Raw genomic sequence first — 18,262 nt, 5'->3', positions numbered from 1 at the left:
CTTCAATAGTGGCTGTACTAGAGCATTTAAAAACGTTTTGTAAGAACATAGTATATGGGACTGATTAAAACATTTTGCTTAATATTATGGTGTTTCTATTCCAACAAAAAACCCTCTGGGTTTCCGTTAGGATGGAACGGAAAATGTGGCGCTGCACAATGTGATGGTCGGGAGTAGGCTACAGTACTGGGCTATTTTGCTAAAGAATCCCCATGTCATGCGGGCACGCGGGAGACCGGGGACCAATTCTCCAATGGGGAGGAAGGAGTAGGCGGTCCTTGTAAAACAAAAATTTGTTCTTAACTGACTTTTCTAGTTAAATAAAGGTTGCACTAAGAGCATAACATTTCTACACCCGAATTGTAGTGTAACCAATAGCCAAACGGAGATTCAGTCAAAATAAAAATCTCATTGATTTATCAAGACCAGTCCCCATGCTTGTCTCAGAGCAGCATGAAACAGTGCTAAAATAGTTGTAGGCTATTGCTTCAAAACCTATTGCTTCTAACTTTAATATGCTCTTTAAATAAATAAGACCTACACCACTTTTAACAGCACATTACTCAACACCAGTGAGACTCATGTTGCCTACGGTAGGCCAAAACAAAATTGAAAAATATGACGTGACTCTCAGCCAATAATTACATTTGGAGGAAATTTCTGTAATTCAGTGATATTTATTCCCAGAGTAATTCATTATGGATCCATAACTAAATAAACATTGGCATTTTGAAATAATATTTGTATCATTATTTTATTAATGAAAGCATAAAGATGCCATTATTAGCTACATTGTTGTAGACTGGCACTAAGAACATTTCTCTAGTCAGCGCCATTATTAGCACAATGCCCCTTAAAGTGTTGCCCTGTGCTACCCAGTGTGGCGGGGGTCCACCCCCCTTCCCTATGAGATAGGTCTGTCTTCTGTGCGTGTCTCTGCGGCCCATTCCGTTCCCCCTGCCCTTGTGCGCTTTCAGAGGGAGGGAGGGAGGGAGGGAGGCAGGCAGGCAGGCAGGCAGGCAGGCAGGCAGGCAGGCAGGCAGGCAGGCAGGCAGGCAGGCAGGCAGGCGTTTACAAACAGTTAGGTTGGAGTCATTAAAACGAATTTTTCAACCACTTCACACATTTCATGTTAAAAAACTATAGTTTTGGCAAGTCGGTTAGGACATCTACTTTGTGCATGACAAGTAATTTTTCCAACAATTGTTTACAGACAGATTATTTCAGGGTATCACAATTCCAGTGAGTCAGAAGTTTACATACACTAAGTTGACTGTACCTTTAAACAGCTTGGAAAATTCCAGAAAATTATGTCATGGCTTTAGAAGAACATCACTTGAGTCAATTGGAGATGTACCTGTGGATGTATTTCAAGGCCTACCTTCAAACTCAGTACCTCTTTGATTGACATCATGGGAAAATCAAAACAAATCAGCCAAGAAAAAAAAGATTGTAGACGTCCACAAATCTGGTTCATCCTTGGGAGCAATTTCCAAACGCCTGAAGTTAACACTTTCATCTGTACAAACAATAGTACGCAAGTATAAACACCATGGGACCACGCAGCAGTCATACCACTCAGGAAGGAGATGCGTTCTGTCTCCTAGAGATGAACATACTTTGGTGAGAAAAATTCAAATCAATCCCAGAGCAAAAGCAAAGGACCTTGTGAACATGCTGGAGGAAACAGGTACAAAAGTATCTATATCCACAGTAAAACGAGCCCTATATTGACATAACCTGAAAGGCTGCTCAGCAAGGCAGAAGTCACTGCTCTAAAACCACCATAAAAAAGCCAGACTACAGTTTGCAACTGCACATGGGGACAAAGATCGTACATTTTGGAGAAATGTCCTCTGGTCTGATGAGCACGGGGGTGGCAGCATCATGTTGTGGGGGTGCTTTGCTGCAGGAGGGACTGGTGCACTTCACAAAATAGATGGCTTCATGAGGCTGGAAAATTATGTGGATATATAGAAGCAACATCTCAAGACATCAGTCAGGGAGTTAAAGCTTGGTCGCAAATGGGTCTTCCAAATGGACAATGACCCCAAGCATACTTCCAAAGTTGTGGAAAAATGGCTTAAGGACAACAAAGTCAAGGTATTAGAGTGTCCATCACAAAGCCCTGACCTCAACCCAATAGAAAATTTGTGGGCAGAACTGAAAAAGCGTGTGAGCAAGGAGGCCAAAACACCTGACTCAGTTACACCAGCTCTGTCAGGAGGAATGGGCCAAAATTCACCCAACTTATTGTGGGAACTTGTGGAGGGCTACCCGAAACATTTGACTCAACTTAAACAATTTAAAAGTTAATGCTACCAAATACTAATTGAGTGTATGTAAACTTCTGACCCACTGGGAATGTAATGAAATAAATAAAAGCTGAAATAAATCAATCATTCTCTCTACTATTATTCTGACATTTTACATTCTTAAAATAAAGTGGTGATTCGAACTGACCTAAGACAGGGAATGTTTACAAGGATTAAATGTCAGGAATTGTGAAAAACTGAGTTTAAATGTATATGTAAACTTCCGACTTCAACAGTATATATATATATATATATTTATATATTGTCCTGCTAATAACAGGGTTAAAAATATATCTGTGAGAATATCCAAGAGACTTATATAACTCTAAATTAATAATACACATTTTGAAAATTGCGTTGTTTAAAAAATAGCAATATTTTGGAGATTATTTTGTTTTCAAATAACGTAAAATGAGCAAGAAGGTCATTCTTGAACATGGGTAATACATTGTTACTAATTTGTAAATAAAGCCAGTTTGTCATTTAGAATTACTTATTTCTGTTTTCAGAGGGAGAGAAACCAAAAACCTACAGTTATCTCATTGGTCTCTCAGTCAAGGCCAGCACGGGTATTGAACCAGCATCTGTAGCATCACAGCTTGCACCGCTATGCAATGTCTTAGACCGTTGCGCCATTCAGGCGCTGCGACACAGCCCAGGATCAAACCCAGATCTGTAGGGATGCCTCTAGCACTGTGATGACCAATGCACCACTCGGGAGGCCCTTAGTCACTCTGTTCAGCACATGGCCTCACATGTGAATGCTTAAAGGATGGGTGGGGCTAAGGCTTAAGAGGGTGTGAACGATGCTGAATGGGTGTAGACAAAGAAGAGCTAGCTCTCGAGTAGGTGTCATTCAAGGGCCATTTTCTCAAAAGTGGGGTTACAAGTTTATCAACTTCAAAGCAGAATTACTTTCCCATTGTTCCTAAACTGAAGTGTATGGTATACCATTTTCTAGCGGTGAGTTTTTACTTTTATCCAATGTACAAAATACCATTTCAAATTTTGCTACATAAGATCGAATCGAGCCGGTGTATACATTTTTCCACATGGGTTATTCATATACAGTATTTGTAGGAAACCTGCAACTTTGCACATCGAGGTCTTGTATTTTAACACAACAAGAAATTCCAGGTTAAGGGCTGGCAAGTAAGCATTTCACGGTAAGGTCTACACTTGTATTCGGCGCATGTGACAAATACATTTTGATTTGATCTAAGCACATTGTCAGCACGAGATCCTGCAATAAAGCACCAATGGACCCATAAAAAGTACACTGTGTTTTCAAAACGTTCAACTACAGAGCACTGTTTATCCTGACTCCCTTAGTCACTATTGTTAAACCAATCACATACTTGTGATTTCACTGTGATGTTTCTTGATTCGCCGGTGCTCTTCCACAGTCCACACAATGATGAAGAAATGAGAGTTAGGATTAGTTGGCTGCTGCCAGTGGGTGGACAAGCTAGCATTCCTGTCGGTGACAAATTTAGCTTTTTACTGGCTCGGAATAAAGATTGCCTGGACTCCAGCCAGATCCCACATCCATCCTAGTCGTGTTCCTGTGGACTCGTGGAGTGTCCACACACATGATCAGTCGTACTACACATGGACCTGTCTGTCTGCACCAGGGATACACCTCTCTGAACATGACAACACACTGAGGCTCCTGTCTACCGTGTCAACCTCCGCAGAGCATTATACAGCATAGCTATACTGAGCATCTGAATGACGTTTGCTTAATGTGCAGCCTGGGTTTGTTAGATCAATGTGAGCAAGATTTATCACATACAGACACTGACATGTTTATCTTGTGGAGAACTGATAAAAATGTGATTGTCTGACCCTCGTTACTGTCTAATTCCAGTTACTGTACATTAATCCTACTTTAACAGCTGCTCGTCAGGACAAGAGAACAGGCATCCTAAAAGACAAGAGGATTCTCAGACTAAAGCCCTGGAATCATACTGCGTTGTTCAAAATCTATCCTTTGATTTGTCCCCTCAGGCTTTCTACTCTGGTTTGTGAGAGTTGGAGAAGGCCATCTGTTGGGTCCACACTTCTAATGGTGTGTTGTATGTATGCATCTTGGTTTTTTAGTGTGATTACTGCAGTGTGTGTGTGCGTGAGTGCACCAGATGGTTCTTGGAGAGGGCAAGTGATGTCAACCGTGTGCATTTGTCATAATGACATGGTATCAGAGCATGACCTGTGTGTTTAGGGTTCATTTCAGGAGTTATTGTATAATAGTAACCTGTAAGAAAAGAGGGTCTATGACAATACCCTCACCTCTCTCCCTACAATCCTATCCCAGAAGGATTGGGGGGTAAGAGGTTAAAGAGCACACTGATGGTGAATTTGAAAAGGAATTTCTCCATAAGCTGTAGCATTAGGTTCCAGCTCTGTAGATGTGTAGGTCATGTTAAACCCTGAAGCTCCTATTCTTTGACGTTTGAAGTTGTATTATATGTTGTGTGTATGTGTGAGATTGTGTTTGCTTTTACTATCCTTGTGACATTGGTGGAAAAAGTACCCAATTGTCATACTTGAATAAAAGATAGCTTATTAGAAAATGACTCAAGTAAAAGTCACCCAGTAAAATACTACTTGAGTAAAGGTCTAAAAGTATTTGTTTTGAAATATACTAAAGTATCAAAAGGAAATGTAATTGCAAAAATATACTTAAGTATAAAAAGTGAAAATAATAAAAAATTCCTTATATTAGGCAAACCAGATGGCACAATTTTCTTGTTTTTTAAATTACGGATAGTCAGGGGCACACGCCAGCACTCAGATATCATTTACAAATTAAGCATGTGTTTAGTGAGTCCGTCGGATCAGCGGCAGTAGGGATGACCAGGGATGTTCTCTCGATGAAGACCATTTTACTGTCCTGTTATTAAGCATTCAAAATGCAGTGAGTACTTTTGCGTGACAGGAAAAATGTATGGAGTAAAAAGTACATTCAACAAAAATATAAAAGCAACATGTACGGTGTTGGTCCCATGTTTAATGAACTGAAATACAATACCACAAAAAGCATTTCTCATTTGCCAAGATAATCCATCAACCTGACAGGTGTGGCATATCAAGAAGCTGATTAATCATCATTGCCATTACACAGGTGCACCTTGTGCTGGGGACAATAAAAGGCCACTAAAATGTGCAGTTTTGTCACAACACAATGCCACAGATGTCTGAAGCTGAGGGTGCATGCAATTGGCATGCTGACTGCATCAATGTCCACCAGAGCTTTTGCAGAGAATATAATATTAATTTCTCCATCATAAGCTGCCTCCAATGTCGTTTAGAGAATTTGGCAGTACGTCCAACCGGCCTCACAACAGCAGACCATGTGTATGGCATCATGTGGACGAACGATTTGCTGATGTCAACGTTCTGAACAGAGTGCCCTATGGTGGCGATGGGGTTATGGTATGGGCAGGCATAAGCTACGGACAATGAACACAATTTAATTTATAAATGGCAATTTGAATGCACAGAGATACTGTGAAGAGATCCTGGAGGCCCATTGTCGTACCATTCATCCGCGGCCATCACCTCATGTTTCGGCTTGATAATGCGTGGCCATGTCTCAACGATCTGTAACAATTTCTAGAAGCTCAAAATTTCCTAGTTCTTCCATGGTCTGCATACTCAACAGACATGTCACCCATTGAGCATGTTTGGGATGCTCTGGATCTACATGTTCGACAGTATGTTCCAGTTCCCTCCAATATCCAGCAACTTCGCGCAGCCATTGAAGAGGAGTGGGACAATATTCCACAGGCCAAAATCAATAGCCTGATCAACTCTATGCGAAGGAGCTGTGCCACACTGCACAAGGGAAAATTATATTTTAGGCTTAGGTTTAAGGTTAGGGTTACAATTCACATTAGGGTTAGGTTTAAGGTTAATTTTAGGAATTTTGAATGGGAATCAATTGTTTGGTCCCCACAAGGATAGTAAAACAACTCAGTGGAGGCAGTGAGGTCTTTTTCTGCTGTGACTCAGTCTGATCCATTTTTCATGAGCAGCGGGGGGGTTCCAGGGATACTGAGCCTCTAGAAGTCAGGTGGGATTGATTTTATGGAGAAGTTGTGTGTGTGTGTGTTGATCATAATCATAACGTTTAAGTGATAATACATTTAATATATACAAGAGGGGAAAAAAAGTAGTGTCTCTACCTCCAACCCCATCCCCCCAACCAGCCAAGAGGTCTCCATCCAATCCAATTGTTTGTATGTGTTGTACAAATAACAATTTATACTGCCCGTGTTGGGCTTTAGCTGAGATGATTATTTACAGAGTCAAGCATATTTTTCCAAGTTTCAATTGCTCCTTGACTAGAACCATTCATTCTCGCGGTCGATAATCACTGGTATTATGGTCCAATGTACTTTTTCTCTCTCTCGTCCACATGCACAAGCATGCTGGTGCCCGTACACACACAAACATCTTACCATTGTGTTCATTGCTTCCCACTTACTTCCAATTCCTCCCAGTCTCCCAGTAAATTATACATACTATCATGGTCATGGAGCCATCCAGGACCAGACATCCACTTCCACTTCAAAGGGCTTAGTTCTCCCAGCCCTGTTCTTTGGGAAAATGTGGGAACGTCATTATCAACTCTTCCAAACCACGCTCTATCAGTGGCCCACAGACGGCCGAAGGCAGAGGGGCCCCTGTGCAGCAAAGTAGAGACCCCTCCACCTGACACACACAGCCCTTCGTGCCAGTACCTCCCAGCCACAATAAACTTCCCCAAGAGGTTAACTGACACACAGGCCACACCATCTCTTCTGTGATTAATCTCCACAGCATTCCTCTATCAAACACACTCATCTTAATATGGGGACTCACACACACCACATCCACCACAGACAAAAGTCATTTATATATGCACTGCAGAGCTTTGATGGCATTACCTTTATGACCTTTTCAAGTGTAGATGAAGCTATGAATTCACCCTTAAAGGGATAGTAACCCTCCCAAATTAAAGTCTGTCAGACATTTTCAGACCTCCTCAAAACTGGCCTAATGCCCAGATAAGTTCAAGTCCCATGGGATCTGCTGAATAGATCCAGCTGACTGCTTTTGAACGGCATTCGTGGTCAGGAAGAAAAGTGGTCAGACAAAGCAGATGCTAAGCTACAGGACTGTTTTGCTAGCACAGACTGGAATATGTTCTGGGATTCCTCTGATGGCATTGAGGAGTACACCACCTCAGTCATTGGCTTCATCAATAAGTGCATTGATGACGTCGTCCCCACAGCGACCGTACGTACATACCCCAACAAGAAGCCATGGATTACAGGCAGCATCCGCACTGAGCTAAAGGCTAGAGCTGCCGCTTTCAAGGAGCGGGACTTTAACCCGGAAGCTTATAAGAAATCCCGCTATGCCCTCCGATGAACCGTCAAACAGGCAAAGCGTCAATACAGGGCTAAGATTGAATCGTACTACACCGGCACTGACGCTCATCGGATGTGGCAGGGCTTGCAAACCATTACAGACTACAAAGGGAAGAGCTGCCCAGTGACACGAGCTAAACAACTGTGCTCGCTTCAAGGGAAATAACACTGAAACATGCATGACAGCACCAGCTGTTCCGGATGACTGTGTGTTCACGCTCTCCACAGCCGATGTGAGTAAGACATTTAAACAGGTAAACATTCACAAGGCCGCAGGGCCAGACGTTTTACCAGCATGCGCTGACCAACTGGCAAGTGTCTTCACTGACATTTTAGACCTTTCTGAGTCTAATACCAACATGTTTTAAGCAGACCACCATAGCCCGTGCCCAAGAACACTAAGGTAACCTGCCTAAATGACTACCGACCCGTAGCACTCACGTCTGTAGCCATGAAGGGCTTTGAAAGGCATGTCATGGCTCACATCAACACCATCATCCCAGAAACCCACTCCAATTTGTATACCGCCCCAACAGATCCACAGATGATGCAATCTCTATTGCACACCACACTGCCCTTTCCCACCTGGACTAAAGGAACACCTATGTGAGAATGCTATTCATTGACTACAGTTCAGCGTTCAACACCATAGTGCCCTCAAAGCTCATCAATAAGCTAAGGACCTTGGGACTTAACACCTCCCTCTGCAACTGGATCCTGGACTTCCTGACGGGCCACCCACAGGTGGTAAGTGCAGGTAACAACACATCTGCCACGCTGATCCTCAACACAGGGGCCCCTCAGGGGTGCGTGCTCAGTCCCCTCCTGTACTCCCTGTTCACGCATGACTGCACGGCCAGGCACAACTCCAACACCATCATCAAATTTGCAGATGACACAACAGTGATAGGCCTGATCACCGACAACGACGAGACAGCCTATAGGGAGAAGGTCAGAGACCTGGCAGTGTGGTGCCAGGACAGCAACCTCTCCCTCAACAAGACAAAGGAGATGATTGTGGACTACAGAAAAAAAGAGGACTGAGCATGTCCCCATTCTCATCAGTGGAGCAGATTGAGAGCTTCAAGTTCCTTGGTGTCCATATCACCAACAAACTAACATGGTCCAAGCACACCAAGACAGTCGTGAAGAGGGCACAACACAACCTATTCCCCCTCAGGCGACTAAAAAGATTAGGCATGGGTCCTCAGATCCTCAAAAGGTTCTACAGCTGCACCATCGAGAGCATCCTGACTGGTTGCATCACGGCCTGGTATGGCAACTGGTGAGTCTACGACCACAAGGCACTACAGAGGGTAGTGCGTACAGCCCAGTACATCATTGGGGCCAAGCTTCCTGCCATCCAGGACCTCTATACCAGGCGGTGTCAGAGGAAGGCCCTAAAAATTGTCAAAGACTCCAGCCACCCGAGTCATAGACTGTTCTCACTGCTATCGCACGGCAAGCGGTACCGGAGCACCAAGTCTAGGTCCAAGAGGCTTCTAAACAGCTTCTACCCCCAAGCCATAAGACTCCTGAATGTCTAGACATTTACTAGACATTTACACCACTGCTGCTCTAAGTTGTCATCTATGCATAGTTATTAAGGTAACTACCTACATGTACATACTACCTCAACTAACCGGTGCCCCTGCACATTCACTCTGTATCGGTACCTCCCTGTATATAGTCTCGCTATTGTTATTTTACTGCTGCTGCTTTTTAATCTCTTATTCTTATCCATTTTTTTTATTTTTTATCTGCATTGTTGGTTAGGGGCTTGTAAGTAAGCATTTCACTGTAAGGTCTACCTACACCTGTTGTATTCGGCTCATGTGACAATACAATGTTATTTGATCACTCAGGGCCGTGCACAGACCTTTAGAGGGACAGGTGCTCAAAGTGAAAAATTGTGTTGACTTAGATATGAATGTAAGTAAATTATCTAATGTTCCTGTAGCCACATTTCAGTGATTCCTCCATCCCAAATGAATGGGAAAGAAATAGGCACCATCTAAAATGACTACAATAGATGGTATTCATGTTTGCCAATCAGTGATAATAGCTAAAGGATAAAAGGGATAGGTGAAATGAACTCACCCCAGAGTGCTGATAAAGCCGTTGGTGGAGCCCTCTGCATACAGGGAGCAGATGTCCCCGATGTGTAGGAAACTGGACATCTTATCCGACATGTCTCACACACACAGGGCCACACCTGGAGGAGAGAAGAGGCAAGGAGAAGTACTGCTACAAATAGAAATCACAACACACTTTTTTTTTTTTTTAAATGGAGAGAAAAAAAAACATTTCTGAACTGGGCAGGTCACACGGTCAGGAATAACCCAGGACCCAAAGACTGATATTTGTGAGTCTTAATTTCCCCAGCTAACAATTTTAGGCAGAGAACGTTTTTGTAATGTTAACCCGTAATGTTCCTCTAATGTTTGAGTGTCCAGTTTTCCATTAGTTAGCGGAACATTCTATATATGTTAGTAAAAACCTTCAGGGAACCTTTTTAGCATGTTTTGGCATTAGAGTAAGGAAAACATTCCCTTAATGTCAAACACAACAGACCCAGAAAGTGGTTGCCATGTTCTCAGAATGTACAATTTGAATGTTCTAGACACCTTTCATGGTACTTTGAATAACTTTCACGTGTCCAGTTCTGTGGGTTAGGAGAGAAGTCCATCAACATACACAGAACATGGTTGCCATGTTCTCAGAATATAAGATATTGTTCATGACACGTTTCATGAGAACAATGCAAGAACATTCGTGTCCAATTTTCTGTGGGTTATAAGAATATTGGTTTCATGGTTACCATGTTCTCAGAACATAAAATATAAAAAAATAGTCTAGACACATTTCAAGAACATTTCTGCACAGCAAATTCTCCAGTGTTAAATCAACACTAGCTAGGTTTTCATCCAATTGAAAACAGATTTATGTAAATATTCTAAAATCCGCATAAAAATAATATGCACATTTTCCCATCAAACTGACTTGTTGCAGATAAAGGCTGTGCGTAATGACGTAGTGCACATAAGAATAACTTTTGCGGTTAAATTCCCATGTACCGTATAAAAATATACAAGTTAAATGGGTTTCTATTGCATTTTCACTCTACTGATGGTTGTCTCGCAAAAAAAGTGTGTTATATAGCAAGTGTGCACATTCTGGTATTGGCACGTGCACTCCAGCCTAGAGCTCACATATAGCCTACATGATGAGATTATTATTATAGACAAACGATTAAGAATATTTTTATTTGTCAAACAGCAGCCAAGCACAGATTATCATGTCGCCAAAATAAAACCCTGTATTGGAAAGGAGCAACAAACTCCTAACCTTGCACTTTCACCACCCTGTGAAGTTCATCAGAACTAATTTCCTCTGTAGCCTAATAAACAGTATGATTTCCCGACCAGTCATAGTTGAAGGACCACATGTCATCGCGTGACTCCAAGTTTATTATTTCGATATGATGGTTACTACAGTGCCTTGCGAAAGTATTCGGCCCCCTTGAACTTTGCGACCTTTTGCCACATTTCAGGCTTCAAACATAAAGATATAAAACTGTATTTTTTTGTGAAGAATCAACAACAAGTGGGACACAATCATGAAGTGGAACGACATTTATTGGATATTTCAAACTTTTTTAACAAATCAAAAACTGAAAAATTGGGCGTGCAAAATTATTCAGCCCCCTTAAGTTAATACTTTGTAGCGCCACCTTTTGCTGCGATTATAGCTGTAAGTCGCTTGGGGTATGTCTCTATCAGTTTTGCACATCGAGAGACTGACATTTTTCCCATTCCTCCTTGCAAAACAGCTCGAGCTCAGTGAGGTTGGATGGAGAGCATTTGTGAACAGCAGTTTTCAGTTCTTTCCACAGATTCTCGATTGGATTCAGGTCTGGACTTTGACTTGGCCATTCTAACACCTGGATATGTTTATTTTTGAACCATTCCATTGTAGATTTTGCTTTATGTTTTGGATCATTGTCTTGTAGGAAGACAAATCTCCGTCCCAGTCTCAGGTCTTTTGCAGACTCCATCAGGTTTTCTTCCATAATGGTCCTGTATTTGGCTCCATCCATCTTCCCATCAATTTTAACCATCTTCCCTGTCCCTGCTGAAGAAAAGCAGGCCCAAACCATGATGCTGCCACCACCATGTTTGACAGTGGTGATGGTGTGTTCAGCTGTGTTGCTTTTACGCCAAACATAACGTTTTGCATTGTTGCCAAAAAGTTCAATTTTGGTTTCATCTGACCAGAGCACCTTCTTCCACATGTTTGGTGTGTCTCCCAGGTGGCTTGTGGCAAACTTTAAACGACACTTTTTATGGATATCTTTAAGAAATGGCTTTCTTCTTGCCACTCTTCCATAAAGGCCAGATTTGTGCAATATACGACTGATTGTTGTCCTATGGACAGAGTCTCCCACCTCAGCTGTAGATCTCTGCAGTTCATCCAGAGTGATCATGGGCCTCTTGGCTGCATCTCTGATCAGTCTTCTCCTTGTATGAGCTGAAAGTTTAGAGGGACGGCCAGGTCTTGGTAGATTTGCAGTGGTCTGATACTCCTTCCATTTCAATATTATCGCTTGCACAGTGCTCCTTGGGATGTTTAAAGCTTGGGAAATCTTTTTGTATCCAAATCCGGCTTTAAACTTCTTCACAACAGTATCTCGGACCTGCCTGGTGTGTTCCTTGTTCTTCATGATGCTCTCTGCGCTTTTAACGGACCTCTGAGACTATCACAGTGCAGGTGCATTTATACGGAGACTTGATTACACACAGGTGGATTGTATTTATCATCATTAGTCATTTAGGTCAACATTGGATCATTCAGAGATCCTCACTGAACTTCTGGAGAGAGTTTGCTGCACTGAAAGTAAAGGGGCTGAATAATTTTGCACGCCCAATTTTTCAGTTTTTGATTTGTTAAAAAAGTTTGACATATCCAATAAATGTCGTTCCACTTCATGATTGTGTCCCACTTGTTGTTGATTCTTCACAAAAAAATACAGTTTTATATCTTTATGTTTGAAGCCTGAAATATGGCGAAAGGTCGCAAAGTTCAAGGGGGCCGAATACTTTCGCAAGGCACTGTATATCAATATTTGCATATAAGTATTTCTGCCAACATTTCTCACATAATTAATTTTACCAACAAAAATATCCCACCTTGCCTAGAATTGTTTTGTCGACATTTGGAAAGTTTAGCGAAAAGTGTTCTGTTTCCATCAGGCCGGTCATGACATTTTTTATCCGACATGTACTTTACCCGCATAAAAAGATTGGATGGAAACCTGGTTCATGACCGTGTTAAATTTAACACTTGGTCAGTGTCTATACGGGTCAACACTTTTCAGTGTTAAATTAACACTGTGCTTAGTGCTGATGCTGTTATACTTTGCCAGTGTTTGGGAATTAACACTGTTATGCAAAAACACCTTATATAGAATTTTGAACACTAGGAAGTGTATTTAGTTTACACCAATGGTGTTAAGCAATAACACCTGAAATAGTATTTTTTTGCAATTATGTAAAGAGGTCCGTATAACTTCACAATATCGCTAATGTTGAATTAAGGATATTGTAACAATAGGTACAAGTCTTTACTGCCAAATGCTTTTATGTAATCATTTACAAAGACTTCAGGACTGACAGTAGACACGCTCAAACGTCAGTTAACAGAACTATAGACCACTTAAACTGGTACAACACTTTCACTCACGGGTGGCCATAACAACATGAAAGCCATGCCCCCAATATAATTTCAAAGTGCGACTTTAAGTGAATTGCAGAGTTACCACCCATGACATGTACTTGTTCGTGACAGAGACATGCTTGTTGAACTTGTTCATTTTCAGTTCTGCCAAAGCAAGGGCTATCCAGAGCATTTCTTATGCATCAGCTGTTAAAAGGGTTGAGGGTTCGAATGGTGCTCCCAAAGAGTCCATGGTGGTGGATAGGCCTTCGCTGTAGGCTGCATATGTTGCCTTTAACCAGTAGGACACGGATGTTAGGAGGTTAAGAAGGTGGACTTTGTGGCCTTTATAGCTATGGAGATTAATGGCACTGCCAAGGTGGAAACGAAGTACAGAAAAATAGATATCATTGTGGATGCAGCGGAGCGGTTCCTGGGACTGAAAAACTTCTCGGCAGAGGACATGCATAGAGTATAGAGTATTGTCTTAGAGCCTGAGAAGAAAAATATGGAGATTTGAAGGAAGGAATACAACAACAACTGATACACAGCAACCTTCCCATGAAAAGTGTCTAGAACATTAATATCTTATTCTGAGAACATGGCAACCATGTTCTGTGTATGTTTTGCTTGACGTTGATGGAATATTCTTCTAATCCAGAGACAACTGGACACATGCACATTCTTCAACGTTACCATGAAGTGTGTCTAGAACATGAATATCTTATATTCTGAGAACATTGTAACCATGTTCTGGGTATATTTTATTTGACACTCAGGAAATAGTCTCTTGGAAACATTCATTGCACATCACAGGAACATTCCTATGACAACATTAGTTAATTGCCTAATGAGACCCTTAAGGCAACATTCTCTAAAGTTTTGGGAAAGTTTGTTGTTAGCTGAGGAGAAATCCCAGAGAGAGAAGTAGCAGGAGGATTTGCATGGGGCCAGGCACTATCTGATGCTCCAGCCTGGTGTGTGTGGGTGAGGGGTAAACAGTTAATGATTAGGAGAGGCAGAGAGAAACAGGAAGGCCATGCACCTGTGGTTATTAGACCTGTCCTGGGCTATATGGTGGAGGGAGTGACAGACCTGTCAGTTCAACAAGTTCGAAGGTGTCACTGTGTGTTATTGTAACACTGACCCAAGCTGGATTACAATCAGGGCTGGATTCAATCCCATTTCAATTCAGGGAAGTAAGTGAAAACAGCCCACTACTTTCTATTGGACTTGGATTGAATTGTAAAGGAAGTTACCCCAAATTTGGTCAGTGGTTAGAATACAATGTATGACATCTTGGGATGACACATGGTCTAGACTCTAGTAGTGCATGGTTATTGTTATGCAGGTGTTACAGTGCCCAGTGAGTAAAGCTGTGTCCTATGCTGTGTTAATACCCAGTCCTTACCATGGCCCCATGTCTCGAACATCACAAACAGTGAGAAAGCCTGGAAACTGAGGCTACTGACCACAGAAAACTGGACACATTAATGTCCTTGTAATACTCCCATGAAACACGTCTACAATACTCTTATCTTAAATTCTGAGAAAATGGTGACCATGTTCTGGGTAACTTATATTTGACACTTAGGGAATGGTCTGTTTGAAACGTTCCTTGCACATCACAAGAACATTCATATGACTACATTAATTAATTACCTAATGGGACTTAAGGGAATGTTCTCTAAATCTGTGGGAACGTTTGTTGTTAGCTGAGGAGAAATCCCAGAGAGAGGTAGCAGGAGGATTTGCAGGGTGGTGCGGTCTGCCCAACGCATCACTGGGTGCAAACTACCTGCCCTCCAGGACATGATGTCACAGGAAGGCCAAAAAGATCATCAAGGACAACAACCACCCAAGCCACTACCTGTTCACCCCGCTATGATCCAGAAGGCGAAGTCAGTACAGGTGCATCAAAGCTGGGACAGAGAGACTGAAAAACATCAATCTCAAGGCCATCAGACTGTTAAATAGCCATCACATTAGAGGCTGCTGCCTATATACATGGACTTGAAATCACTGATAACTTTAATAATTGGAACACAAATCACTTTAATAACTTGCATTACTCATCTCATATGTATTAGAGGTCGACCGATTAATCGGAATGACCGATTAATTAGGGCCGATTTCAAGTTCATAACAATCGGAAATCTGTATTTTTGGGTGCCGATTTGCTGATTAAAAAAATGAAATAATTATAACTTTATTTAACTAGGCAAGTCAGTTCAGAACACATTCTTATTTTCAATGACGGCCTAGGAACGGTGGGTTAACTGCCTCGTTCAGGGGCAGAACGACAGATTTTCACCTTGTCAGCTCGGGGGTTCCAATCTTGCAACCTTACAGTTAACTAGCCCAACGCAATAATGACTTGCCTCTCTCGTTGCACTCCACAAGGAGACTGCCTGTTACGCGAATGCAGTAAGCCAAGGTAAGTTGCTAGCTAGCATTAAACTTATCTTGTAAAAAAACAATCAATCATAATCACTAGTTAACTACACATGGTTGATGATATTACTAGATATTATCTAGCGTGTCCTGCGTTGCATATAATCTGACTGAGCATACAAGCATACAAGTATCTAAGTATCTGACTAAGCGGTGGTAGGCAGAAGCAGGCGAGTAAACATTTATTCAAACAGCACTTTCTTTGCGTTTTCCCAGCAGCTCTTCGTTGTGCGTCAAGCATTGCGCTGTTTATGACTTCAAGCCTATCAACTCCCGAGATGAGGCTGGTGTAACCGAAGTGAAATGGCTAGCTTGTTAGCGTGCGCTAATAGCGTTTCAAACGTCACCGCTCTGAGCCTTCTAGTAGTTGTTCCCCTTGCTCTGCATGGGTAACGCTGCTTCGATGGTGGCTGTTGTCGTTGTGTTGCTGGTTCAAGCCCAGGGAGGAGCGAGGAGAGGGACAGAAGCTATACTGTTACACTGGCAATACTAAAGTGCCTATAAGAACATCTAATAGTTAAAGGTTAATGAAATACAAATGGTATAGAGGGAAATAGTCCTATAATAACTACAACCTAAAACTTCTTACCTGGGAATATTGAAGACTCATGTTAAAAGGAACCATCAGCTTTCATATGTTCTCATGTTCTGAGCAAGGAACTTATAAACGTTAGCTTTCTTACATAGCACATATTGCACTTTAACTTTCTTCTCCAACACTTTGTTTTTGCATTATTTAAACCAAATTGAACATGTTTCATTATTTATTTGAGGCTATATTGATTTTATTGATGTATTATATTAAGTTAAAATAAGTGTTCATTCAGTATTGTTGTAATTGTCATTATTACAAATAAAATGAATCGGCCGATTAATCGGCATCGGCTTTTTTGGTCCTCCAATAATCGGTATCGGTGTTGAAAAATCATAAATCGGTAGACCTCTAATATGTATATACTGTACTCTATCCTATTCTACTGCATCTTAGTCTGCCACTGACATTGCTCATTTCAAATATTTATATATTCTTAATTCCAATCTTTTACTTTCAATTGTGTGTATTGTTAGATATTACTGCACTGTTGGAGCTATAAACACAAGCATTTCGCTAGAAACACAAGCATTTCACTACACACGCAATAACATCTGCTAAACACATGTATGTGTCAAATAAAATTAGATTTGACCTGTCCAGAAAAACTCCAGACTACCTATAGGCTGTCAATTGGGCCTAGAGTTTTTCCTGTTCATGTGGCTGGTAGAGAAAAACTCCTGGAACATACTGCACCTACTGAGTCCCGGCTCACATTGGTGACATTTCAGTCTACAGAGTTCCTACTGTGCGAGTCTAGTAGCCTACACACATACATATTATTTGCCTACACTGCAACATCCCCCAGTAGTGAGTATAATGAGGCTGACCTCAAGGCCTAGTTTCAGAGCAGTCATCTTAGAAACATACTCGAAGAAAAACAAAAACATGGTGAACAATTCAGCCCATCATATTACCTCAAAACCACATTGCCTAACATTTAGTAGACAACAACAGTGCACGACATAGATAACGTTACTGTCATGTTTATCAACATGATGTCCAAGCCACTGGGCAAACTGCCAGCACAAATCCATATTTCTCAGTCTTCTTTCAAAAAGGGATAGTGTATGAAATCACTCGAACTTTACTGAGCCTCAGCACATCTGAGTCGAGTAGACTACAGTTTGAACACTTGCGTTGCTTCAATTGTTCAATTATATTATATTTCATATCAGATTGGCAAAACCGTGTTACTCAGCTCGGAGGGGGGGGGGGGGGGGGGGGGGGGGGGTAGTTTAATCAGCGTCGGTGCAGATACATTGTTGCGCTTCTTCCCTCGCCACAAGCAATACATATTTAAGAGGCGGGGATGCTCCCGCAAACTGTACAGAGTTGTGGTCAACTTTACCTTCGCTGTGGTAAGAGGTTGAGAGCGACGCGCGAGGCTGGGTCAACGGGAGAGCATGGCAGTGATATACCGCTTTCAACTAATCCATAGCACCGAGATTCAGTCCGCGAGTAGAGTCCGATTTTTTTGACAACTCAATCCAATCACCTTGCCTTCCGTTCGTTCGCTACATGAGCGCTCGTCTCCGCGTGAAGGTCTGTAGCCCCTCATAAAATTATATACCAGTACTGGTTTCTGGGAAATGATGTTTCATGAATTATTCCTTCGGACACTTAACAAAACAGAAAGCAAATGTATGACTACAAGTCCCAACGTATGGTGAGTATTGCGCGTTATTTAAAGAAACTTCTCCAAACTTTAGACACTGCTGGAGGAAGTGCAATTTAAATTTAAATCAATAACTATACACACATTA

The 18,262-nt window shown here is 41.8% G+C and overlaps 1 protein-coding gene across 1 annotated transcript in view; it reads right to left on the bottom strand.

The window, feature by feature from the left end:
- Positions 1 to 18,047, bottom strand: part of LOC139371024 (inositol 1,4,5-trisphosphate-gated calcium channel ITPR1-like) — a 154,011-nt gene extending 135,964 nt beyond the window's left edge. Inside the window, exons 1-2 of the mRNA XM_071111051.1 lie at positions 17,848 to 18,047; positions 9,836 to 9,950 (exon numbers count right to left, since the gene is read on the bottom strand). Of these exons, the coding sequence (XP_070967152.1) occupies positions 9,836 to 9,927 (92 nt within the window). The 5' untranslated portion in view covers positions 9,928 to 9,950; positions 17,848 to 18,047. The remainder of the gene's footprint in view (positions 1 to 9,835; positions 9,951 to 17,847) is intronic.
- Between the last annotated feature and the right edge of the window lie 215 nt (positions 18,048 to 18,262).

Source organism: Oncorhynchus clarkii, chromosome 17 (genome assembly GCF_045791955.1).
Source record: "Oncorhynchus clarkii lewisi isolate Uvic-CL-2024 chromosome 17, UVic_Ocla_1.0, whole genome shotgun sequence".
NCBI lineage: Eukaryota > Metazoa > Chordata > Actinopteri > Salmoniformes > Salmonidae > Oncorhynchus > Oncorhynchus clarkii.
This window is presented reverse-complemented; position numbering and strand designations above follow the sequence as displayed.